This window comes from Lipophrys pholis, assembly GCF_963383615.2.
Source record: "Lipophrys pholis genome assembly, chromosome: 10".
NCBI classification, from domain to species: Eukaryota; Metazoa; Chordata; class Actinopteri; order Blenniiformes; family Blenniidae; genus Lipophrys; species Lipophrys pholis.
The window spans coordinates 23,152,659-23,179,319 of NC_137640.1; the positions used below are offsets into that span (position 1 = coordinate 23,152,659).

At 41.6% G+C, this 26,661-nt stretch overlaps 1 protein-coding gene across 1 annotated transcript; it reads left to right on the forward strand.

Annotated features, from left to right (window-relative positions):
* The first annotated feature begins 761 nt into the window (after positions 1 to 761).
* srek1ip1 (SREK1-interacting protein 1) lies at positions 762 to 4,170 on the forward strand. Its single transcript, XM_080472749.1, has 5 exons — positions 762 to 930; positions 1,291 to 1,338; positions 2,325 to 2,477; positions 2,960 to 3,038; positions 3,209 to 4,170. The coding sequence occupies exons 1-5, from the start codon at positions 918 to 920 to the stop codon at positions 3,438 to 3,440; spliced, it is 525 nt and encodes a 174-aa protein (XP_080328875.1). The 5' UTR covers positions 762 to 917; the 3' UTR covers positions 3,441 to 4,170.
* Positions 4,171 to 26,661: the final 22,491 nt, after the last annotated feature.

Consider the following 26,661-nt stretch of genomic DNA (forward strand, 5'->3'; position numbering starts at 1 on the left):
TGTTTTAATTATGAATCATGCGAGTGAAATAAATACAGTGGAGTAGATAATAGCTTGGAATTATTATTATTTTTTATAACGACAAGAGTGAAAGTTTAAAGGAACAGAAAAGAAATCTACTCAACTGCCAAATCCTCAAAAATCTACTCTTAAGTAAAACATGGCACACACTACAGGATTTTAAAAAATCTTCACTGATCAAGAGACCACACACTTGATGATCACAAAAGACAGATTGCACAAGATCTTCCTCTTCTGATCTGATAGTGTGTGGTTGGACAAAGGAGCTCTAACTCACACTAACTCACACTAACTCAAAGTGGTTAGTACTTGGTCTGATGACGTTTCACAGGTACACGAGAACACAAGTATGGACAAGTATGGGTAATGGAAAATGGCCGAAATGAAGTTTATTTAAAAAAATAAATAAATAAAGAAGGAGAAGAAGAATAAGCTGCCAGTGGAGTGAGGCGGAGGCGGCATGGGAACAGCGGAAACAGCGTGGGATCAACCCAGTGCTGTGAAAAAAAAAACACCGGGCGAAAAAATAAATAAATAAAAGTGAACACCGGCCATAGCGCTCCGAACATCAGACCGACCCACCGGGAATTGTCCCGGTCCTCCCGATTAGCCACTCTGGGCCTGGTGTGTACCGGCCTGTAAGTACACGTTACTTAATATTGGATTAATATTGGAAGGAAAAATTGACCTTTGCACACCTCCGTCCAGGCGGTGGCGCTGTAGGCTCGTTGGAAAAGGACAGAAGGACAACGGACGGACCGTTTTTCTGCAGAATAAATGTTTCCGGACGACGTTATTTTCCGTGCGGACTGTGTGAATGGAGGGCTTGAATCGATTGTGAAGAAACTACAAGTTTTCCACCTTTTTTACCTCGATACTTTCACGTCAAACGGACAATGGCGGCACCGGGTATGTGCTTAATCCCGGTCATGTAGTTTGTTCAAGGAAGTTTATCGTTTCTTCTACAAACGCAGGGTTCGATATAAAGCGGCGCGAGTCTCGACGTCAGCTTTCACGAAACCTGCGTGTTTATACCGTTTACTCCACCTCGTCATATCCAGCAGGTCATTTTAGATGTTAACTGCACCATGTGTCAACTATACAATGAAGAGTTCAGTAATGTCGGTTTTATCTCGGCACTCGCTCCTCGTAGTGTTTATGTCGTCCCATTTCATGAGCTGCGTTTGTACATCTTAACTGGTTCATTGTTGTGATCTACTGCAAGATAACAACAATAATAATAACAACACTCCTTTTGCTACGTTTCAGGTCCCAACAAGGACAATATCAGAGCGGGGTGCAAGAAATGTGGATATCGTAAGTGAAAGTGTCTCAACGCACATTGCATCACACTTTAATTTTTTGTCATAAATAAGAAATCTATGAGGTTGGTAGTGAGTTTCTGTTTAATGCCTGGTGCACATCTTTCTGACAAACGTAACTTTCTCAATCTTTCAAAGTATCTTTGATCCTGTTTTCTGTGTGTGTCCTAGTTACAACGTGAAATCAGATTCCTTGTGATGTTATTGGCGCAGACACACTACCATGTCTCACCACAACCTGCCATGCAGTCTGTATTGAATATCAGTCAACATGTAAAAATCGACTCGCTTTCTGGTTCATTAAAGTGTACTTTTGTAATGAGGACACACCCACAGATTAGCCTTAATATTATGATTGATCATTTCTGCAACCGTTTGAGCTACAGTAGCTTGTCTGTCAGATCAGACCAGCTGGGCATTGCCTTCCCACGTGTATTAGTGAGCCTTGACCATTCCAGCCTGGGAAAACCACACAAGAGCTTCTCAAAGTAATTGAGTCAGGGCAAGTAGACTCGGTCGTACGTCTTGGATGTTTCACCCTTTGGGGTCAGGGTTCATCAGTTTTGTTGACCGGCCAGTATGGTCAAGGGATCCAAATGCTTTACGATGCATCCTACCTGGACAAAAAAAGAATATGCCTTATCTCATGAGAACTGCGGTTTTGGACATGGTCTGACCCAGTCGTCAGCCATCACTATTTGGCCTCTGTCAAACTTATAGAAATCCTTAAGCTTCGCAGTGTTTGGGACAAGGTGATCAATTGCTGCATAGTGAACTTGCTAAACAGGTGTCATAATAAACAATAACTGTATTGGCTGATTAGTGTATGTTTATGAATTGTCAGACCAAAACAATTGCACTGAACTGTTGTATAATCCTTCTAGGGGTTTCCAGATTGTTCTTCTAGACTGTAAGTGATCTAATAGTTCTGCATTGCTTCGAGAATTTAATCCATACTGTCTTTAACTTGTGTTTTTTCAGCGGGCCATTTAACGTTCGAGTGCCGAAATTTTGTCCGGGTGGATCCCCAGAAAGACATTGTTCTGGATGTGAGCAGCACCAGCAGTGAGGACAGCGAAGACGACGTACCCTCCACTCAGCGCAATGAAAAGCTGGGACACAGTGGCCAGCATCGTAAGTGTCACATTCCATGTTCCTTCTTTTGTTTAGTTTTTTTCTAAAGCTTTAAAAATACAGCACTGATTTTTAACTTGATAAGGAAGCATATCCAATCAAAATGTGCATGAATTAAGCATATTTGGACTCGTCGTGAAAAAGCAGGACTTGATATAACCACTGTTATGTTGTGAATGTATTTACTGTCTACAGTTTAACTATGATGCTTTGTAACAAAGCCACATGTCAAAAGTGAAACGATAAAGAAGAAATTAAACATGAGTTTAAACAAATGAGCTATCTGGTTTTCCATTATGGCTTGAGGGTTGAAGTTAATGTCGTTCTATCAAGAAACTAATATTTGCTGTTATTCCACTGATTTTGTAGGTTTCACTTTACACACCGCTTGGCGTATTGGGCATGAGTGAGAGACTGACTCTCTGATATGTGTTGCTGTTTCAACATGATAACTATTTTCATTCTCTTCCCTCGTGTGGGAGGTTCCAATAACGACAAGGACGATGAAAGGAGAAGTCGACAGAAAAGAAAGAAGAGCAAAGACCCAAAATCAAGAAAAAGGTCTTCTTTATTTTGTTAAAAGCGCTCCTGATAAGATTAATTAAGTAATTCCTCCACTGATAATTATACCAGTGGTTAAGGTGACAGTCATTAGAAATGCATTTCAGATGACAAAAACAGCCGTTTTCATCTGTTTCATAAGTTTTCATTGTTCCCGATTCTTTTTCTAGATCCGATTCATCATCGAGTGATGAAGCGACTCCTAAAAAGACAAAGAAACAGAGCAGGTCATCATCATCAGACAAAGAGGAGCGGACGAAGAAAAAGAAACTGAAAAGCCACAAGAAGAAAAGCAAAAAACCGAAAAAGGAGCATGGAAAGCACCACAAAAAGAGTCAAAAGAAGAGGAAACAGGAAACTTCGTCCTCTTCTAGCTCCAGTGAATCTTCAGAAAGTGACTAAAATCAGCTGTGCAGCTTTTTAAAAGTGTGTTTAGGTGACGTATAATTGAAGCAGCTCATTTTGTTTGACATGAGTGTCCATCATCTTGAGAAATGGTTTATTAGTTCGATTGGTTTAGTCACAAAGCTGCTTGCTTCTGCTTGTTCTGAGAATAGTTTTTTTTTGTTTTTGTTTGTTTCTTTTTGTTGCTTTGTTTGTCTGCCAGGGCCTCATGTTGACTCAAATTTGATTGATTCCTGTTTGTAACAATGCATCTTGACACACGGAGTGCCGTGTTACAACCATACCCCCATATGTAACAGGTGAAATGTCAGATTCATTTGTAATTAAGCCCGACATATTTTGTGTTTTCTAAAAGAAGCTCCATTCATTTTCATGTTTGCATTAGTTTGACTCCTTAATTTTTTTTTTCTCACACCTCGTACAGACAGGGTTTTATTGTTTTTACTGGGTCAGTAGTCGAATGATTTCCTCGTGCAAAAGAAAATGGGTTTTCTTGGGGTTGTACAAAATGGATTTGCCAATTTATTATTTCACTTCCACATGTTGAGCGTCGTTTAAAGTGATCATTCCAAAAACATTTATGATTCTCAATTCTGTCAAGTCCTCTGAACTCAGCCTCCGTGTTATTTCATCTTCATACGCATGGTTCTTTGTCTTCATAGAATAAATCTATATTTTCTATCAAACATTATTCAGGTTGGTTTATGAAATAAATATCTTTATTTGTACAGCGTGCTGCATATCAAGAAAAGTAAACCCCACTGGTGGAATGTCTAATTGAAGGAGGAGACAATGCAGCCATTTGTCAGGTAGAGGGCAGCAACACCTAAACTGGTGGATACTGAACCGTTAAATGAATAAAGGGAAAAAACAGGGACCTTTTATCAAAGTAAATATCTCATTGCCTTCCTTCACAAAGTGGGGAAATAGGTGCAAGGCAGTGTTGTACAAAGATAAAAAGACAGATTTTAGTAGCATTACATACATCAATTGTATTAGTTTTATATTTATCACCCACACTTCAGTGCATTATTGTTGAAATGCATCAATCCATCTTTTCTATGGGGTTGTGATATCAATATGTTGACCAGAAAATCCATATTCCCGCCCCCCCCCTACAGCTTCCTTCAGCTCTTCTGGAAGGACCCCGAGCCCACCCCAGGCCCAATGACATGATTGATGTGAAATAGTTCCGCCTCTATTCGAAGCACAAATTTCTCACCATGAGCTCTAGAAATAAAATATAAATAGGCTGAGGCTCTGGTCCTCTCCCTGCCTTTACTGTACAATCTATTAAGATGCAATGACAGAAAATATAAGCACATCAAAAGAGGACAGGGAAATGTCACCAAAGTTTAATCCTTGTTTCACATACATAAAACGTTTTATGTAATAATCCTTATTTATGTTCCATATGGATGCTTTTCTGAAGCTCAACAGTCTAGTCACTGAAACAGGTCCATGATTTACCTTGTTTCTCACTTGGCTTTTTTTTTTTTTTTTGTAATTGAAGTCCACGACTCTTTTGAATTGTAATTTTTTACCTGAATGAAAAAAAGCAAAGACAACATCAAATGGTAGAGGAAGAAAAAAAACCCTCACACATTAAAAGAAGTAAAAAGTGACGCAGGCCCATTAAATACAGCTTATTTTATTTGAAAGTAACTTTACTCCACCTGGTGGCCATTGTGTGAACATGAAGAAACTCAGCTGAATAACCCCGAAAAGCACCGAGAATCACCTTTTCTGGTAACACAAAACAGAAACAGGCGTACAGATTTCAGGACTGTTCAATGCTTGTATGGATAGCACGTAGTAGCCATCACTCCTGAGCTTAGGTCCTTCACGGTGGGGCGACATGTGCCAAAGGAAACACAACCAAAACCAGTTCAGATGAACCATCATCTGTTTTGCAGACCTTTTTTTTTTTTTTTATATCTATAAATTTAGCCCAAAGCTGAAACGCCATATTGTTACTTTCATATAATTCAAACAAAAAGATTCACAGACCTTTAAAAAAAAACAATTTTAAGGAGGGCATTGTGTTGAGTGACAGCTGGTTCTAGATAGGCCATTAATTTTCCTTAGCCTTGGGGAGGAGTATATTTTTCTAGACATCTGCAGCATCCTGGCATCTCCATGCATGGCTGCTGATCAGAGGCTGTTATGATGAGACATGTCCGGCTTTTCGCAGTCTGCAATACAATTTAAAAAAGAAGAAGCAGCTTCAAAGACAAAGACTGTGAGGCATTCACAGTCAAATTTAAGGAAAGTTCTGAATGGTAAAACAGAAGCTTGAATGATGAATTTGCAGTTTGATCATATGACTCTGGCCTAATCTTGTCAATGTGTCTTTACAGTGAAGTCCCATGCATCCATTGATGTTCGATACAGCATTGTCGGGATTTGTTTATAGTTTTTTTTTTTAGCACCGCTTCGATCTGGTTTTGTGTTAGATACTAGAACCCCAGTCCTGCCATGGCCTATAACAGTCCAAGCTGCTCTTCCTCTGCTCCATGAAGGAACTATTGTTTCCTTCCTGAACTATGGTCAATACCAGTGTCTTTGCAGCGTGACTCAGGGAGGAGTGCAAGTCTTTGAGAAAACCTGCAGACTTTAAATTCTTTCATTTTCGGACTATAGGAGGAAACCAGAGTATACAAAGAAAATTCATGCACACGCATAGAGAACATGTGAATTCCCAGAAAAGCCTACGAGCCCATCACTTGAAATGGAGATATTCATGCTCTGAGAAGAGAGAATCAACCACTACTCAACTGTCTTTATGGACAAAATAGTCTATTATTTATTATCTGTTTGCAAAAGAAGCATTTACTTCACCAAAAGTGAGCAATTTGATTCAATTCATTAGATCTAAAATCTCTGCAAGGATTTAATTTAATCATTGGAGCCAAAAGAATTTAAAAAAAAATCAAAAAAAAATTATCTATTCTATTGCTGCATTCATGCATCTTCAAAAATGTACCCAGATAGATGGATCCACTCTCATTTTGCGGTGTTTGCTTGACAATAACAAACAACATGGCCGCCTCCAGCAGTGCTGCTCACTGCTGCTGTCAGAATAAGAAAAAGGGACAAACAGTTCATACATCTCACACACATCAACCAAGAAGCAGGCGAAACACAGGACAAGGTCTATTTTACTGGGTGGCATGAGGGAGTGCCGTAATCTATGTGTTACGAGACTAAATATATTGGTTGTTGAGTTAAAACCGACTTGTATCTGAGAGCTTTTCAAAACCTCACATTTTCCCAGTGAGATGCTCGCAATTTGACAGCATTCGCATGCATTTTTTCCCCAAACGGGAAACAGGAACTTTCCCACCTCCCAGTTACTCAAAGACACACGATAACATAATACATTTACCCTCTGCCGAACTTGTTTCTGTCAGTGCTTCAAAAGTTCACAGAAAATATACGGAATGCAATCATTTGCGCAACAGACACAGCAAATATGTTCACGTGACAGTTGAACAATGCCTGTAAAGTCCCGGAAAAAGAAACTTAGAGTAGGAAACTTCATAATTGCACAGATGGTAAGAGGACAACTGGATACAGAGGAGCAAATGAAGTCGAAGGAGTGCTGCCATGTGCAGCCGTATTGAGCAAACCATATGCTGTTTGCATAAGACAACGACGAGGTTTTCCTGTTTTCATCAGCTCATTGGTTTTTATTGAGCCTGTTGTGCTGTAGGGAAGTAGAGAGCAAATGGGACTCCACTGAGCCATTTAAATGAAAATAGGACGGACAAAGTCATCTTTGGAAGAGCTGAACTGCAGCACAATAGCAAATCTTCTGCCACGTAAACATCTTTAATTTGTTGATCTCTCGCTTAATGTGTTTCCTTGCTGCACAATGGTTTGACCTGAGTGATCGTGAGGAGGAGCAATGAGCTCTCATTAACATAAAGTGTGTTTTTCAATTTGATTATATAACTTATGCGGCTCATTTCCAGGCCTGTGTGGGCAGCCTTTGCTGATGTCTGCTTTGCACCTCTTTTGGTGAACCTTTGGAATTTGTGCTCTTTTGTTTCCCGCAACGTCCTTCTTCACGTTCACACGGTCATGCTCACCGGCTCAGGACCGAGCTCGTCTCCTTGAAGCCTTGAACCACTCCGCAGGGGATCGCCTTAGGCCCTGTTTACACAACAACGTTTCATGTGACAACACCGAATCCGTAAAAAGACAAACAAAAGGAGTGAATTTACATTTGCAGCACACATTGACAACGATGTAGTTAGTATGCCTGGCCAAGGGGAGGGCGCTGTCGCTTGTTTTTGTACTGAAACCACGCAGACGTGTGCAGAGAACAATACGCTATAAACGTGAACAAAATGGAGAAAAACCCGACATTCGCACGGACTGATGATGCATCGGATGCTATCAGGAGTGAGTTTCAACTATAAAACTACTGATATGGACGATAAAACTAGATTATGGACCGCCAGTCATACCACTATGGTCCGCCATGTTTGTTTACAGGTTCCACGAGCAGAAGGGGAGAGATGAGCATGCGCAGTAACAGCGCTTCATCGCCTCCGGCAGTCTCTGCAGGAGGGAATCCTGACCATGATGGAATCTTTCCACCTCGGGAGCCGGTATAAGAACTTTGCGGACACAGTGGATCGACACACTGGTCTTGAGTAACCAGACCCTCCAAAAGCGAAGAAAGTTTTGCGCAGACATTCGTTGTTGTGTAAACGGGGCCCCGGTACGTTTGAGTCAGGATTGACTGACGCTCTCTATCATGCTATTCAAACTGAGAGTTCAAACTTGCAACCAGCTTTTGGTCTTGTATCTTTCTTAACATTAGGATCTCCACCACTATTCACCACAGCATAATATCTTCCCAGAAATAAAATGAAAATCCCTGATGCTGCACTTTGGTGGGAATGGCCCAAGCTGAGAGATGGCGCCGGTTTCGTGTCTGTAACCACTGTTGAAATATTATTTCAGAGGCAAGCCGTCCCCGCATCTTGGAGCACGGTGAGCAGAGCACTTGAAAAACGCATTAGGGCCAGGGGGCAAGTCGGAGGCTATACATTTGCTACCAATTTAGTTCCTTCATCTTGGATTTCGTTCCTCTCTTCCTCTCCTGGCCCCAAACCCAAGCCTAATGTAGCAAATGACCTGTAGGATAAATAGACAGCAGGCCACATGACCCCAGCCATCAAAAACGGAGGCTGTAATAAATACTACATCGCTTTACAGGAAGCGTGTTCGACATTCTCCCAAAACCTGCAGGGAAAGAAAACGAGGGGGCGAACGGGGTAAGTCTCTGCTCACCACTCTCTCTGTCTTTGGTAGAGAACCTTTCCTTTTTTTTTTTTTCTTTCTTTTTCCCCCGAGGTCTGTTATTACCGGCCTAGTTCCTGGGTTCTTATTCAGAATGGAGCTTGTTCATATAAACCTTGAGGTTTTGAAGCATCATTGGACTGACTGGGTGGCTTTCACCAGAGAATTAACACTGGGTCACATCGGATCGCGATCCGCCGACCCTCTATGGCTAACCTGTGTTGGCCTGGGCTGCTTGTGGAGGTGGTGATGGTGGCGGCGGTGAGAACAAGTTTCCTGGCTCTGAAATATGGGTCATTCAGAACGCAGGATGCGTAGGCCCTGATACTGTAAACCATGGATCCTTCTGATGCTTTTCTACTTATATTACTTCCAAATCAATTTCGTTTTAACCATTTTCCAGATTTTTCCTAATGACTTTGGGAATTTGTTATTCTGCAAGACCCAGATGAATGTTTTTGTAGCTTTGTAACAGCTGCTTACAGTACAGTACGATAACTAAGAAGACCTACCAGCCTTGAAAAATCAACTCTCAGACGAGGCTTTGGTTACAAGGATGATCACTTGAAGTATTACTTTTTCTCTCTTTATTTCCTATGCTGTAAACAGCTCGGTAAAAACATCTTCTCACTTTACTCTCATTGCCAAAGTACTTCTGGCCATCATATTAATGCCAATGATAGTGGAAGGGGAGAAAAAAACATTCTTTTACCAGGAAGACACCTTAGCTGAATCAAACTGAGAAGTGACATCTTTCTGCTTGCACTGGTTTTTGTTAGAGGATTGATTCGTGTATGAAGCACAGGTAAAGAAGTTATTTTACTGATGCTGCAATATTTCAAATACGCTAAAGACCTAGAAGGGAATCCTAATAATGATCAATTATGATAGTCCAGTGTCGAGGAAGCAAAGGTTTCTTTAAACCAATTCCGTTCTATATTATGCATCAAAGAGCGTTCGATCAATCGTTGTTCATGTTTTTAAAGGTTGGGTTTTTTTTTTTAAAAAGGAACTAATACACTTTGATATGTATTATTAGCTATTGTGCTTTAGTCCAATATGTTTTTACAAAATCTGAATTTTATCTTTTAAACTTCTCTATAGTAAGCTGCATTTTATCATTTGAACTATTGTATACTGTTAAATATGTTAAGTGTGTATTAGATGCTTTGATTCTGAGGATACGGCGTGTACTGCAGACCCCTTGGCCAAGTCGCTCTTGTAAAAGAGATCTCCATCTCAATGGGTTCTTTTTTCTGGTTAAATAAAAAATAATAAATCAAAGTGTTTCTGTTTTTGGTGAAACTACACAGGTGAAAGAGTCCTGCGGACTTAATAGTGCGCTAAAAATACAAGTCCTGGTCATAGATATCTTCCAAGTTCGAACAGGAAGTCAAAGTAATACCACCCAGCATGACTACATGTTCAGATAATTTATCTCTTGAGGGTTTCGGCCTCAATATAACAACTTATTTTCTGTCAGAGCGCAGAAACTTAAACCATGAAATAACAATGCTTATGAAATAACACAAAGGGAGCGTGAATTAAACAGACTATGTAACATTCTGCTCTTATAGATAATGGCGTAGTCTGTCCCAGTGCCTTGCAAATACCTAAAACGTACAGCTGATGCCCTCTGACTATGGGCGACACATTCAGACTTATGGGCAATTGAAAATCACCAATTACCCTCTAACACATGTTTTGTTTTTCAACTTTGGGTGGAAATTGGTGTACCCAGAGAAATCCCATTCATGCTCAGAGAAAACATGAAGTATTTTGCTGCCGAGGCAATGGTGCTAACAATTATACCGCCTGTAGGATTTATAATCCACTGCCCTCCTGCTTTATGCACGACTTAACACTACTGTCGCACAAAGAAAAGTGACCTCGAGTCACATTTTATGTGTTTCCTTCCTCTCCTCTGGCGCTTTCAATCGGTCCCGGAAAAAGGCCTGGAAGATGGCAGAAGTGGCACTGCCGACTGCTTCCCAGCAGCGAAAGAAAACTGCAACAACCCGAAACAGCTTCAGCACCACAGTTCCTTTCCTCGCTTCTCCTCAAACGACGGTAGACATTTTACATGTCCCCAAAATCAGACGCATGTGGCTTTTTCAAAGACCAATGACATGGTGTCATCTCTGTGTCGGGCACATCTGCTCACTCTTACTCTGGTTTTAGTGTTCTTTCCACTCCACATTTATATGGAAAGTGTTGTGTGTCCTTGTTCTGTGCTGTGGGGGGGTTTCTGTCCCTTTTGTTTGAAAGAGACATTAAACACGGCCAGTGGGGCTGATGTCTTGAACATCACGGGGGTGGATTTTTTTATATTTTTTTGTCATGAAAAATAAATAAATGATTATATAAAAGTAGGAGAAGACATGCCACTTTTGGTTTCCAACTGTGTCATAGTCTGTACACTCAAAATGAGTTCAAGTCAGATTTGAGGAATTTTTGCTCAATTTCATGTGTTATTTAATAGGAAAACTAAAACAAACTTGACTTTTTAAAGCAAATTCCAGCTTGTCTGAAAGGTCCACTAGCGAGAGCAGCTGGATGATTCAATGAAATGCGTAGTGGCACCTTAATTGAGGTTTTATAACCAAGCAGAGCATCTTAGTCATTTTCCCCCTTGACAGTTTCACTGCTGTTGTAGGGATATAAACCAGAAACCAACTTTGTCACATTGTTTTTTTTTCCCCTCTGAAGCAGTGGTACAGAAGAGTTGGACATTAGGTAGCAGGCTCAGAGTCATCTCAGCAGCACGTAGTTTACAGCTTTGGAAATACCTTCTGTTCTGGTTCTGTAGGAATACACCTATATACTGTCTGAGGATGTCGTGAGTGCCTGTTGGTTTCCATGATGCATATTGACGCTTGGAAATGAAGCAGACTTTTGTCATTCACTTAGCAAAATATACATTGTAGTTTTATTTCATTTTATTTTATTCTCATCATTTTGTTAAACAGTTTCGGCATAACACTGCCTGGTTGTGTGATACGTACATGCATGTCTTTGCTCCCTGAGGAACATGTAATATATAATCCAAACCTAAAAGCTAAGGGCATCAAGACAAACTTTCAAGACAACTAACTATTATGTTAATTTGTGTGTACTTATACATATACGTTTAATCATCTTAATTTTCTTTATCTTTATTATTGTTATTATCAGTTCATGTGAATCATTTGCCTTTTTGTAACATCACTATTGGTTGAGAGCTGCGTTCATAAATATGAAAAATTGTCTTGTGATATCTACTCCTGTGTTTTATGCTCAGTTTTCTCTGTTTTCTTCTGACAGTACCGAATTGTTTTCCTCTTAAGAGCAGTATCTGGCCCATAAACTTCCAAAATTTCCCAAGGCAAATTGAGGGACTCTGTAATTGTCTAAGTGGTCGGGTGTGTGTGTGTACGTGTTTGTAAGATTGGAAAAAAAACAAAGAAATAGAGGAGATGGCAGAGGAAGAAGGACTGAAGCTTATTAGGCTGTGGGAGAAAAGTAAATCCTGAGTGGGTGTAGTTTAGTGTGAGGTTGCTTGCTAATGTCTTATTCAAAGAATTGTTTATTCATCGAGGCCCGTGTGCTTAGCTTTCAATTCTGAACATCAATGGGCTTTCACATCCTGGCAATTAATAGGCAATTTCTTGGGTAATTACATTTTTTTTTTCTTTTTTCTTTACAGAATCACAGAGAGAAGCTCGTTTGGAATATTCTCATTTTTCAAACACACAGCAGGTTTAATCTTCAGGTTCAGCTGGTTTCCTCGGTCAATAGTGGCTTGGGAAAATAATCATATTCAAAGCGAAGTCAACCTCATTATTACCTGAACCTGGAGGTCTCTTGCTGTCTTACTTGTGGACAGTATATATGAAAGAAACAGAGTTAATAATGTAAAGCAGAGCCAGGCCACCATGTTCCAACTGTAGGCGTGTAAGTGATCGCTGCCTACAAGTTTTTCATTATATCATATGACTCTTCATCAGCACGCCATCCTCACTGACATCAGAAAGTCCTTTCCCTGCAGCACCTAACTGACTTTTTATGTGTCTCTAAATGATTTAAGGTTCTTTGCTGATGAAGGAAAAAATATGTGAGTTGACATTATAGAAATGATCTGTAGTCATTTATTTGCAAAGATGTGAACTTTAAACTTACAGATGATAAATGTATCATATGTTATCGTGTAGCACGATGGCCGAGTAACTGACTGCAGTGAGAAAAGTCAAAGTTCATTTTTTACCTTCCAATGTGGAGTTTGCGTGGATACTTTTTGCTTCCTGCCTCGTTGTGAAGACATAATTGTTAGGTTCAATGTTGATTTTGATTTGACCTGTGGTGCAAATGATTGTGTCAATTTTAGTTTGCCTTGTGATGGACTGGCGACTTCCAGAGTGCACCATTTTATTTGCCTAATGTGAGCTGGTATTAAATTTACTTACGTGGGTATTAATAGATTCAAAATTATTATTTTTAGATTTCTACTGCTGTACAGAATTCTGTTAAAAGTAGTCCTGTACCTTACATTAGATTAGTGTTTTAGACCATACACCTGCCAGAGGATTGTTACGCACTGGACAACGTCTATTAAGATTTAACAGTTGATTAGCAATCATTATACTGGAACTATTCATGTGAGTAAAAAAATAAACAAAAAAAAACGCTTTGTTGAATTTGATGGGTGTAACTTTGATTGAAGCTTTTGATCACAGGAATAAGAAGCAGGGAGGGCGAACACATATCAGTGCTGTGCTACTTTACTTTTGGGAGTTTTCTAAATTGCCAGTGAGAAGCTCTCACCCAACGGAGAGTGTTGTCATTTTTCATTCATGACTTCAAACGGGCCGGTTGTAAAAATTGGTAAGGAACATAGCCAAAGAGACGTTGGTAACCAGATATGTTTTCCCAGTTATTCCCTCTTGGATTTGGGTATAACCACGCCTGCAGTGTATGGGAAAGTCCGTTCGCAGCAGCCGTGAAAAGGAGGAAAGGAAAGTGAGAAAGATTGAGATAATAAAGAAAGCTGGGGCAAGAAAGCGGGGAAAAATAAAACTAGAAAGAGTGTGAGTGTGAGGTATTATGTGACTTGAGACGGCGTGTTAAAAGAGGCATTGTTGTGGAACTGAGTTGAAAATAGTCCAGGGGACTGATTTATGATGGTGAAACTGCATTAAGGACGAGCATGCGAACAATGAAAACCCACCGCAAAACTACAACAAACAAACAGCTCAGTAATAAACAAAACACAGAATGATGTAAAAAGCGTGGAATGGACTTTAAGGTAACAGGCTGTCGATGGGACATATAAATCCAGGGCCAACGGTGCAGCTGTCAGATGAAGTCAGTTTAAATTCTAAAACTCAGAATCACATGTTGTGAATTTGTCTCCAGTGCCTCTGTCTTGTTCGGTCAGTTTCAAATTAGGGTCATAATGAAGACGTTGGCTGGAGTTGAGGACTTATATTGTGTTGTTTATTTAAAGAAATTTTTGATTAGAGTCACAGTTGGAAAAAAAAAAACCTTGTAATGGGTAATTATGATTGTTTTCAAATTTTTAAGTGCTTTGTTAACCTGACCATCAACTTAAAACACTTTCCCACATGTTAGACTGTGTATATGTGGATTGGATGGCAAGGTCATTACATTTTTTTTTTTTTTTACATTTGCTCAATAATAATCAGTGCTTCCCCTAGAGGGTGCTATTACAAACAAAGTGATATCCACAAAGTGAAGGATCTTTTTAATCACTGTGTCTGTATTGTAATGAGGGGTGATGAAGTTTAAGGTAATTTATTGATATCCGTGACATTGCAGGGTCATAGAAAACCTATTTAAATAGCTTTTGAAGCATTTACTTAAAACATTTTTTTCAAGATGTCGGCGCATCTACTCTGTCTTCTTTGCTCAAAAATGCATTCAGATCAATGAAAAAAAAAAAGTCAGTTTGGAGAAGTAAATGCAGGCGGAAAGGAACTTTCTGAATTTAGAATTGAACTGAAGGATACAATAATTCATTTGGGCATTCTTTGTTCAGGCTGTGGCCAATTTTATTATATTGGAATGTTTTGCTTTGAAAAGGTGAAAGACAAACCTGTGAGTTCAACATGCCTTTAACGCTATGTGTGCTTGCTTCCCCTTTCAGGTCTAGACACTTTGTCATTTTGTTTTCCAAAGTTTCCACCTTACATGTAAATTAACAAGCGCAAATATGTCCATTAAAGTAGTCTCAATTGAAATCTCAATGGCTACACCATCCACCTGACACTAGCTGGGGTTGAGCATAATAGAAGAGAAGATAGCAGACACCACGGCGTTGTAATATAAGGCAGTAGTTCAAAGTGCCGTCTCTTCAATCGGCCGCATTTACATTTTCAGTGGCTTGGCTTTTATGGGCCGCAGCTGTTGTTTTTGTGACGTCTGATTAACAGTTTGAAGTGACAACATTCTTTTTTCCTTCTCTATTCTGACTCCAAGAACTACAGTGTTGTGCAATAAAATATGTGAATTCGGGTTAAAAAAAGAAAAGAGAGAGAGAGAGAGAGAGAGAGAGAGAGAGAGAGAGAGAGAGAGAGAGAGAGAGAGAGAGAGAGAGAGAGAGAGAGAGAGAGAGAGAGAGAGACAGGCTGAAAGGTTAATAAAAAATAAATAAATTTAAAAAAAAAAGAGCCCTGTGCGTCTGAAGACACTGCAGCAGCGGGTTGGCTTTCACTGTCATGGCTTGACATTGTGCCAGAGTCTTACATCTGGAGGTCACTGGCAGAATGGAGCTGTCAACAGACACTGAGAATTCAGTCCAGCACGTGTATTTGTTGTGACGCGTGCAAGCGTTTTGTGCCTCTTCTGGTTTGTACCTCTGACTCAGCTTTCATGTTCGCTTCGCTCAAGTGAACCCTCGTGTGTTTTGTCCTCCTTAATTTGTCAATATTTCCATATAGATATGGCAGCAATGTGAGTTCAAAAAGTCTTAAACTGGAGAAAATTCAGCCAAATAGAGAAATCCCAAACTCAGGGGGCATCTTTACTGATTTGACAATGCAGAGGAAAAGCAGAAATGTCTGTTCAACGTCTTTTCAACTTCATTCTGAGAAAAACATTCTTCTCCTTTCATGCCCAGTGATTTTCCTGACCTGTTGCTGATTAACCTTGTTACTTGTCAAAGACTCACCCAGTTGTTTTCCCAGGATTTTTGTTGCATGTGTTCCAAACCTTTTCCAGACGATTGATCTGAAACTGAATTCAGAATGAATTGTCATTGAGCAATGCACTGGCGTCAAGGATAACACGTGGAACCTAATGCAAGTAGCACACACGACACTCCAAATGTTTCCTGGGGACACGAAAACTGTGACGGACATGAAGATGTCTCCAGGGTCTATGACTCATGAAGCTGTTGAGGTCCCATCTGGCAACCAAGTAGGATTGACATGTCTTTGTATTCGGTGTTTTGGCGGAGTTTGTACTTTTTCTATTTTGTTGATTCTGAATTGTTTCTTTCCATGAGTTTTGGTCAGTTTGTATCGACCCACTTGAGCAATATGAACATTAAAGGAATCGCGTGTTGACAGTTACTCAGGTGATTGAGTCATAGAGCGGCGGTCCTGAACAAGTGGTGCTCCGGGAATGATAGAAGGGGAAAACCCCTTTGACTTTTAGAGCCACAACTTGTTACTTTTGATATAAGTTTAGCTATGGAACTTTTGATATTTCTCAAGTCATGCACAAGTGTGAAGTAAATTAAATTTTCAATCGGATAGTTCTGATATTTTCCTCTCTGCATTCCAGTAAAAACAATGTCCCTTGTTGAGGTAGATAGATAGATAGATCGATAGATAGATAGATCGATAGATCGATAGATAGATAGATAGATAGATAGATAGATCGACAGACAGACAGACAGACAGACAGACAGACAGACAGACAGACAGACAGACAGACAGACAGACAGACAGACAGACAGACCGACCGACCGACCGACCGACCGACCGACCGACCGACCGACCGACCGACCGACCGACCGACAGACAGACAGACAGACAGACAGACAGACAGACAGATAGACAGATAGACAGATAGATAGATAGATAGATAGATAGATAGATAGATAGATAGATAGATAGATAGATAGATAGATAGATAGATCGATCGATCGATAGAACAGTTTGTAATGTATGTTGTGCTCTGTGGTCTGTCACAGATGACCTAAGTAAATTGCAGTTTTTCTGTATCTTTTATTTTATTTTTTTTCAATTTTGAGTTTCATGATTAAGTTTTTTGAGTTACTAATTTATTTACTTAAGTTTCTACTTCTCTTTGTCTCTCTCTCTCTCTGTCTCTCTCTCTCTCTCTCTCTCTCTCTCTCTCTCTCTCTCTCTCTCGCTCTCCCTCGCTCTCTCGGTTTGACGTCTGCCGTTTAGGCCGAAATGAATGGCAGCAAAACAACAACACAGTAAGTTAATTATATTTTCGGTAGATGTTGATCCAAAAGCTGAAAGTAATGCTGATTCATCTTCTGAGATGTCAGCGTTTGAGAAAAGGCTGCAGTAATTGAAAACCAAAGCAGCCAACCTTGAGTTTTTCTTTTTTTGTTGTTGTTGTTTTTTTTCCTCCAAAAATCAATTCAAACTATTTTAAATTGATGATGTCACTATTGTGACCGCAGCAACCATTTGATTTTCAGGGGTCATGCGGCCAACTCATACTTTAAAGAGAGTTTCCTACAGTGAGAGACTCTCAAATGAAAAGATTAAGCATTTTGTCTTTCTAAGTTGGATCCCAAGTTTGATATATTGAAGTAGATTTCAAAGCATTTGGGCACCGGAGTCGTTTTCCCTCGGCCAGACTGAAAACTTGCATTGCTTGGTTCTGACAGAATCTCTGATCTCAGCTCGGGTGGCGGCTCCTACAAACGGAGCCGTTCAGAGGACACGGGGAACCAAGCCATAATTACATAAAGAATGCTTATTGTGACAGAGAGTCATCATCACTTACATTTACACAAAAAGGTGGCCGGCCTATGGGAAATCTAATAGTTCCACGTGAGTGTGTGTAAGTTATTATGGTAACAAATGAGGAATCACTTTTTTAACAAAGTTGTAGTGAGTGTCTTGAATCGTAATAATTCATATTTGTTGGTCAAAAAAAAAACGCTGACAGACTTTCTCAATGATAAGAATTTATAAAACAAATGATACCACTTTTTAATATTTCATTGTTTGCTTTTCAATTCATTTTCATCTTTTCACAACACAATGGGCCAAAACGCTACCAAACAGGGAAATCCTGGGGCTGTAATTATAGTAAGTATGGTAATAAATGAAACGAATTGGACAATACTAGATTGTAAAGTCACATTTAGTTCTAACATTATTACTGAGCTGGATGCTGATTGAGGAGGATAAATGTTGTTCCTTCATTCTACCAGATACTGCCATTAAAACAAGTAATTGACTTTATTTCTATAACTCTGCTTTCCTCTTTTTGTGAACAATATAGGAAGGAAGATCATCCTAACATTTTGCCTCCCACCCAGATTATTACAGTTCTGCAGGATGTGTGCTGGGTGGAGGCCTGGGGTCAAGGTCCAAGCAAAGGCTATTTTCTGACCCTTAGATTGCAAAGCTTTTGATCTGCCCTTTTTAAACGAAAACTGCTGACTCATATTTGAGGATGTTGTGACCGATATAAATAAAGAAGGAGACCAGGGGAGGTTTAAAGGCACACACACCACACATTAACTTCATGAAAGGGAGGAGGTGGTGAGAAGTAATTCCTTGTACAGATCTTTTTTTTTTTTTTAACTAAAAGAGCTTTATTATGCCATAATTGAATAAAGGAAAATGCAAATCAGCCTAAAAACAACTTAACTTTTTTGAGAAGTAAAAAAAACCCAAACTATTCTATAATTAGTAGCATGAAATGTTCATTTGGCACGCAACCTGCTCTCTGTGGCACTCCAGTAAGGTTTAATCTTCACAAAATAATGGCCTATAATCCTCCAGTTTATCTACATGCCTTATCTTTTGAAACCCCAGGAAGGTTTAGGAAGGATTGTTTTGCATGTTGCAATGGTGCTGAAGAACAGCTCCACACTGTCCGAAGGCCTGGAACGTGACGCACTGAGTTGTTCGCACCCTTCAGACATGCTTTAGAAACTGATTAGACGTCACAAAGGACCATCACTTATAGCCAAAAGCAATAGTGGCTTGAAATATATATTAATGTAAAACATGAATATTCAATTAGATAATGAAAGCTGGAGGTCTAAATAGGGAGAAATCAGTGATTGATTTTCTAACACTTAACAGGTTTGTTTTTCTTTAAATGTGTAGCGGGTCCCGGCTAGGTCTCCGCTGGCAGATGTATAGATAACCCGTTGATGGGTGTTCACTGTAAATAATGAAAAAGTTGTAATGAAATCAGCGACGCAGGGACACAGCTGTTCATTTTCCATTCAACCGGAGTATCACTTTATTCACATCTTTATTTTAACACTATAACTGCATTTGTGAATTATTTTGTTTGCTTTGTATTGAAGCACAAGTTATATCCACACTTGGATAACATGAAGTAATGCATCCTTCATAGATCTGTCTTCAGACAGTAAATGTCTCCTGACATATTTTCTTAAACAATAACTTATCAAAAGTAGCATGAAACCAAAACACACATTTTCTCTTTAGATCACATTTTCTGTCTCTCATCAATCATGTCTTCACTTTCTTCCCTTAAACCTCTGTCTTCTCATCAAGAGTATTACTGTTATAACTACATTTTGCAAGAGTTCACTTTATACAACAGAATAAATTCCCTTTGCAGCTACAATGTATTACATTACCACAATCCGAACGCAACTATAATCATAAAGATGGCTGCCTCATAAATTGGCGCCAAAACCAATGCACTGAAGTGTACCTTTCGTCTGTTATTAACCTGTGCGCTGCCAAACGAGGCCCCAGCAGTAGCTCACCCTGATCTGAACGGCAACACCAACTTACTACCCCTTGAACACTGCGCCACACACAGAGAAATAACCCACAAATGTCGTGGAGCCGAAAGAAATAAACTAAAGAAAACAGTCGAATCGGACGGCGGCCGCCATTTCCTGAGGTGTATACAGACAGACTCAAATGCTTACATATTACCTACATTTAGCTTACAGAAAACACATCACCGCGGATTCATATTAACTTATTAACATTTGTAATAACACAGCGTGTGAGTAACCAACCTGTAAATAATGAAAAAGTTGTAATGAAATCAGCGACGCAGGGACACAGCTGTTCATTTTCCATTCAACCGGAGTATGAACCCAACTTGCTCGGCGGCTCGCCAAGGGTCCCCGAGTGACGCTGCTGGAGGGTGCTGCCACCCAGTGTCCATTTGGTGGTACAGCATGTCAATTGTGTTGCTGTCTTGCAGGCTGATTATTTTCCTTCTATTGAAGATGTATTTAATTGTTTTAGACAGTAATAATAAACAAAACACATTTTGTGAGTATCACATCCACCCCGACAAACAAAAATGGCTCCAGACATTTATGACAACGGAAAAAAAAAATTTCCTTTTTCTTTCCCCCTTTTGCTTTCTTTTAATAAACTTGTGCGGTGACTGGCATGTAATATGTGTAAGGCATGTACATTTGTGGCACGCAAGGTGCAGGGAGGACTAATTGTCTGGCCATGTGTGGCATGAAAGATAGGGGGGTAGAGGTAATCTGTGAGGAGATGGGATTTACATGGGTTTGTATTGAAGGTTGGCCCAGCGACTCATAAGTGAACATTGGTCTCGGTCTCCTCTCTCTGGTCGACCTCCTCATCTCTCTGTGTGCCTCTTCTGCGGGCCAAGTCATATAAGGGTGGCCACTTAGTCTTCCCTCCTGTACTTGTTCAGCCTGTCTATTTTGCTCATCCTCTCCAGGCTGTCGTAGGTAAGTGACATCAGGTTGTTCACTAATCCGCGATTCATTACCGACTGAATCCCTTTTTCTGTCATTTGGGCTATGTTTATCGTCTTTTACAGGAATGCCTTGTTCATTCTCTCTTTCAGGTAAGTTTGTCTCATCCGTGTGCGTGTTGTCTCTCTCAGCTAGGTTTGTCTCATCCGTGTGCGTATTGTCTCTTTCAGGTAGGTTTGTCTCATCCGTGTGCGTATTGTCTCTTTCAGGTAGGTTTGTCTCATCCGTATCACTAGGGTTGGTCCCCCTCGTCGGTAATGTATTTGGACATTCTTTGTGGGTCAAAGTTGGACCCCTTGGAGTCTGACCAGGCACTGTCCTGGTTACAGGTGTTCTCAACCAATAACCTCCTGTCCACTCACCATCCTCCTCATCGGTGTCCAGTGTACCACCATAGTCGGCAGGGCTTGCCCTCTGTTGAGGTTGTTTTTGTCTCTGACGGGGTGTTAAGACAGTGTCAGCTGACTGTGCTGGGCTTTCAACAGGCAGGTCATTTACTAACAACAGCAAGTTCCTATGTATGGTTCTGTTCCTTGCATTTGGGTCTCCCTCAGGATGAATGACATATACAGGATTGTCTGAGATTTGCTCCTTCACCACATAGATCCTCTTTTCCCAGTATGAGCGTAGCTTACCGGGTCCACCTCGCTCACCCATGTTTCGAACCAGTACTCGATCTCCTGGTTTGAGGACCACGCCCCTCGCCTTTTGATCATAGTAGGACTTGTTCTTTGCACTTGACGACAGGCTGGATTTGTTTGCAATCTTGTATGCTTCAGTCATTCTTTTTGACCATTTCTCCACATATCCCATGTGTGTTACTGATTCGGCGTTTCCCAATAATCCAAACAACAGATCCACGGGGAGACGGGGGTGTTGCCCATACAGCAGGTAATGAGGTGAGTAACCGGTGGACTCGTGGCGAGTACAGTTATATGCATGTATCATTTGTGGCAAGTGTTCCTTCCATCTCTCTTTTTCCCTGTCTGTCAGTGTCCGTAACATTTGCAGCAGTGTGCGGTTGAACCGCTCAGCGGGGTTAGATTGCGGGTGGTATGGGGATGTTCGTGAGTGTCCGACCCCTGACAGCCGTCCAAGGGTGCGGAAAAGGTCGTTCTCGAACTCGCGCCCTTGATCATGGTGGAGACGATTTGGATAACCAAGACGGGGTATGTAGTCGTTGTATATCCGTTCAGCTGCAGTTTGTCCTGATTTATTTTTGGTTGGGTAAGCCTGAGCAAATCTGGTAAAATGGTCTATTACTACCAGAATGTACTCGTAGCCTCCTTTGCTTTTCTCCAGATGTAAGTAGTCTATGCAAACCAGATCGAGAGGGGAAGCAGAGGTCAGGCCACCCATTGGCGCGCGTACATGTGTGGTGGGTTTCTTTTGTTTTATGCAACTGCATTTTCTTGTCACATACTCCTCTATACATCTCTTCATGTGTGGCCAATAGAAACGTTCTCTGGCCAGATGGAGCACACGTTCTGTGCCAATGTGTCCCATGTCGTCATGGAGATGTTTTAGAGCAACTGACCGATACTGGCTGGGCAGGACTAACTGTTTCCTCTCTTGTGTTTGACGGTACAGAACTCCATTCTCTAAATGTAGTTGATTCCACTCATGAAAGAGCTTGCGAGTGAGACCACTCCCTGACCTTCTGACCTCATCAGTGAGAACATTATTTGTCTCTTTCAGTCTTACTATTTCCCCTATCCCAGGGTCGTCTCGTTGGGCTTTTGCCAGCTCTTCCTGACTTATTTCGGGCAAGAGTGAATGAGGCTGTGGCATTACATTAGCAGAGGTGTACAGTGCAGCTATCCATGCTACATCTTTCTTCTGGGCTGCTCTACCACCTTCCCAAGTCGCATGCAGCACATCCTGAGACAGTTCCTCCGTGCATGTCGCCACATAGTTGTCGATATCGAGTGGAATACGTGAGAGCGTATCGGCGTCTATATTGTTTTTTCCAGGTCTGTATTTAATATTGAAGTGGAACTCTGACAATTCTCCAACCCAGCGGTGTCCAACTGCATTGAGTTTTGCAGTGCTCATGACGTAGGTAAGCGGATTGTTATCCGTGTAGATGGTGAAATGTGGAGCATAGAAGAGATAGTCTCTGAATTTCTCACACACTGCCCACTTCAGAGCAAGGAACTCAAGTTTTCCGCTGTGCAGTCGGTAGTTTCTTTCTGCAGGTGTCAGAGTTCGTGATCCATACCCAATGACTCGCATTTTTCCACACTGTCGCTGATAGAGGATTGCGCCCAGCCCTTTCTCGGAGGCATCTGTGTGTAGGACGAATGGTTCCTCAAAGTTGGGGTATGCGAGGACTGGGGGTTTGATCAGCATACTGACAAGCCTTTCCAAGGTTCTTTGGTGATCCGTCTCCCACTTGATAGGTGTTTTGGACGGAAGTTGCGGACCCTTAGACTTACAGTGACGTAGAGGGGGTTGGGGCATGGAGGACTTGACTTGGAGCAGCTCATACAATGGTGTTGCTATTTTAGCAAAGTCCTGTATGTAGGAGCGGTAATAACTCAGGAAGCCGAGAACCCGTCGGAGGTCACCAACTGTTTGGGGTGTTTTGGTTTTTAAAGCCATCACTGCCTCGAGGTCTCTGGGGTCAATTCGAACTCCCTCAGCCGACACCAAGCGTCCCACATAGCGAACCTCTTTCTGGAACATCCCACACTTTTCCGCCCGTAGTTTCACCCCATGGGTCTGCAGCGCTTTGAGGACCTTGCGAATCACCTCCACATGGTCACTGAAGGATTTGGAGAAACATAGTAGGTCATCCAGGTACGGAATGCAGTACTCGTCTCGCAGAGAGCCCAGCATCTCCTCCATGCTCCTCTGAAAAGCTGCAGGTGCATTAGAAAGTCCGAATGGGATCCTAACCCATTCGTACAACCCCCAGGGGGTTATGAAGGCAGTGAGATGGCGTGATCCTTCTTCCATAAATCCCTGGTGGTAAGCTTTCCCTTGGTCAAGTATACTGAACATTGAATATCCACCTAGCGTGTCTATCAAATCCTGTATTCGCGGCAGTGGGTGTCTGTCTGGCACGGTTCTTTGGTTTAGGAGACGATAATCTATGCAAAGACGAAGAGTGCCGTCTTTCTTCCTCACACATACAACTGGAGCTGAATAGGAAGACCTAGATTTCACGATCCAACCCTTTACCAGAAGGTCTTGAATGTAGTCTTTAACTTCTTTAAATAATGGTTTGGGAATGGATGTGTACGCTCTCTGCACAGGAACGTCGTCTTTTAGGTTGATCACCATTTGTAGATTTGGGATACAGCCAAGGTCATTCCCATCCCTTGCAAAGGCGTTTGACTCCTCATGAAGCATCTTTCTCGCAACCTCCTGCTGTTCTTCCTCAAGATGATCGAGGTTTACAGGTGGGTGCCACAGAGGTGGATCTGAGTTGCTGATCTGAGTGGTGGTGACCTGGCAGGCAGTCACTGCAGGCTGTGATTTGTCCAGAATATCAGCCTCCACAACATTTTCAACATGCTGGAGAATTCCTAGGGCTGTTTTACGTTGTATTGTAATGTCATGGTTGGTGTTGTTACCAACTGGAATGGTGACATAGGGCTTTGTTGGGTTCTGGATTTCAAACAAACCTGTCCCTGCATCCCACTGTGCAGACAGTTGGCTGTCCTCATCTGTCTCGAACAACACTAACCGGGTAGAGGCATCCATTTGGGACGGAATCCGACACTTCACCCACGACACTTGACCAGCTGGGAGTACAATATCCTTGGCACCTGTTCTTAAGCGTACCTGCTGCATGACTGACCTTGCTGTCTGAATAAAGCTGACGAGAGCTTCGGCTGTCTCATTTGGAACAGATATAGCCTTGCTAAGAAGGCTAGCAAGGACTGGCGTTAGCCTCTCTGGTTGTCCACAAATTAGCACTTCCAAAACATTAAAGCCAATCAATGGTCTATCTATGGGGTAGCTGCTGATGAGGAATGGGACACTAATGGACAGATTGGGGTCCAAATTCCCTGGTAAGTTCACTGTAATAGCTACCCACCCATCATATGGAATGAGACCACCATTTGCTGCAATAACTTTCAGTTCCTCCTCCCCTAAGATCTCTGAAACTGGGTGAGTACTGAGGTCAGGTACGTACTCATTTTTCCAGGCACGGCTAACTATACTGACTTGTGACCCAGAGTCGAGCAAAGAAGTGACTGCTAAGCCATTTAGATAACTCTGAACAAGGGCCTGTTTCCCAATCAAGCTAGCAATAGCTCCAGCTTTAGCCACACGTGGTGATTGGGGAGGGAGCTGAGATACTTGTTTGTAATGACTTTGTGTGCTTGCTATTACTGGGGTTGAGAGTGAGAAAGGGCGTGTTTTGTCATTTTTTTCACTTTCTGATTGGGACTTCTTTTCAGGCTCGGTCACTAGATGTCCCTCTCCAGTGGCCGGTTGGAGTTTCCCTGTCTCTTTGGTCGTTTTAGACAGCCTGCTGCACGGTGTCCGTCCTCCCCACATATGAAACAGTGCTTACAGTCTTGCCTGCCTTGTTCCACACAGCTTGGACAACCATAGGGTTTTCCACGTTGAGATTTGGTCCTACTTTCACTGTACTGGCGCCCATTGTGGGTTAGTTGTTGATTTTGTTTCTGGATGGTCTCAACCATTCTGGTAAGCTCCTCTACTTTGGTCGTAAGGTCTCTCAGGGGATCTGGTTTTGTTTGTTTTGACTTGGACTCAACACTCTCCGACCTGGTACTAGGTCCCTTTCCCAAATCAGGTTCGAGTTGTGCACTGTGCGCATTTGTTACAGTCTGTCGGCGGGAAGAGCCAAGTCTTTTCATTCTCTCATTTTCTTCACGGGTGATTTTCATCACATGACGAAGAATCATCTCATCAGTGATCCCACTGTCTGTCAACAAAGGTTTGAGCTCTCTCCGTATGTCCGTATGTTTGTGTCCAAAGCCTTGGTACACCGTGTGCAGGAAAACATCTTGTACTGTAGCTGCAGAGTATTTAATGTCAGTGTCAGTCAATCTTGAGGTCAATAGGATGCGCTGTTTTAAACCAATCAAGCGATAGAGAAATTGTTGTGGTGTCTCGTTCTCATCCTGTTTTGTACACATCAACTCTTGGAACAGCTCTGTGCTGTTTTTTTCTCTCAGGTGGGTCTGGAGAAATCCCTTGAGTTCAGTCACTGTCATGTCATCTTTGTTTATCAACATCTCCTTGAATATGCCCGGTCTTATGATTTTGAGCACACCACGGACAATCTCTGAGTCTGAAAAACCTTCTCTGATGCCATCATCAAGTTGCCTGCAAACATTGTTGTAGCTGATGTCTGAGGATTGATCACCTACCTGACCCCCTTGCACTTTGAACTCTCTCCGGGGAAGGTAACTGAGTTCCCTTAAGGACACCATCCCCTCACAAGCCGACTGAGAGGAGAGCTCCCCTGGTGGGTTTCTGCTTGGTTGACTTTGCAGAGATGAAGACGAGGGAGTATGGGTCTGTGGTGGCAAAGCCTGCGTTGGTATGTACTGTATGAGCGTCTTACTAAGCTCTTCGTAGCTAGCAAGAGCTTTAAGCAAATCAGCGTTCATTGTATCAGGTGCGTTTAACTTTTTGGTCTTAACTGAGTCTGAATCTGGTATCACAATATCCCTAGGTGATGCAGTACTGACTGAAATAGGAGGGTGGCGAATTCGACTGTGAGTGTCTGTGGTGATTTCAGGATGTGTTTGGATGATAACCGAACCATCAGGAAAATCAACCTGGTCACCAAGCTTGTAAACACTCTGCCCCGTGTGTAGCTCAGAATCACCCTTTCCAGTTAACACTAACATTTCGTCCTCCCGACATTTCACTACATCATCAATAGCATCTTTTAACATCAGCAACTGAACCATACCCTCGTCCTCTGTTTCCAGTAACCGCTTACTGTACATAAAC

Coding starts and splice junctions, on each gene's coding strand:
- srek1ip1 (XM_080472749.1), top strand. Junction 1,339..2,324: donor GTGCAAGAAATGTGGATATC/GTAAGTGAAAGT, acceptor GTGTTTTTTCAG/CGGGCCATTTAACGTTCGAG. Junction 3,039..3,208: donor GACCCAAAATCAAGAAAAAG/GTCTTCTTTATT, acceptor TTCTTTTTCTAG/ATCCGATTCATCATCGAGTG.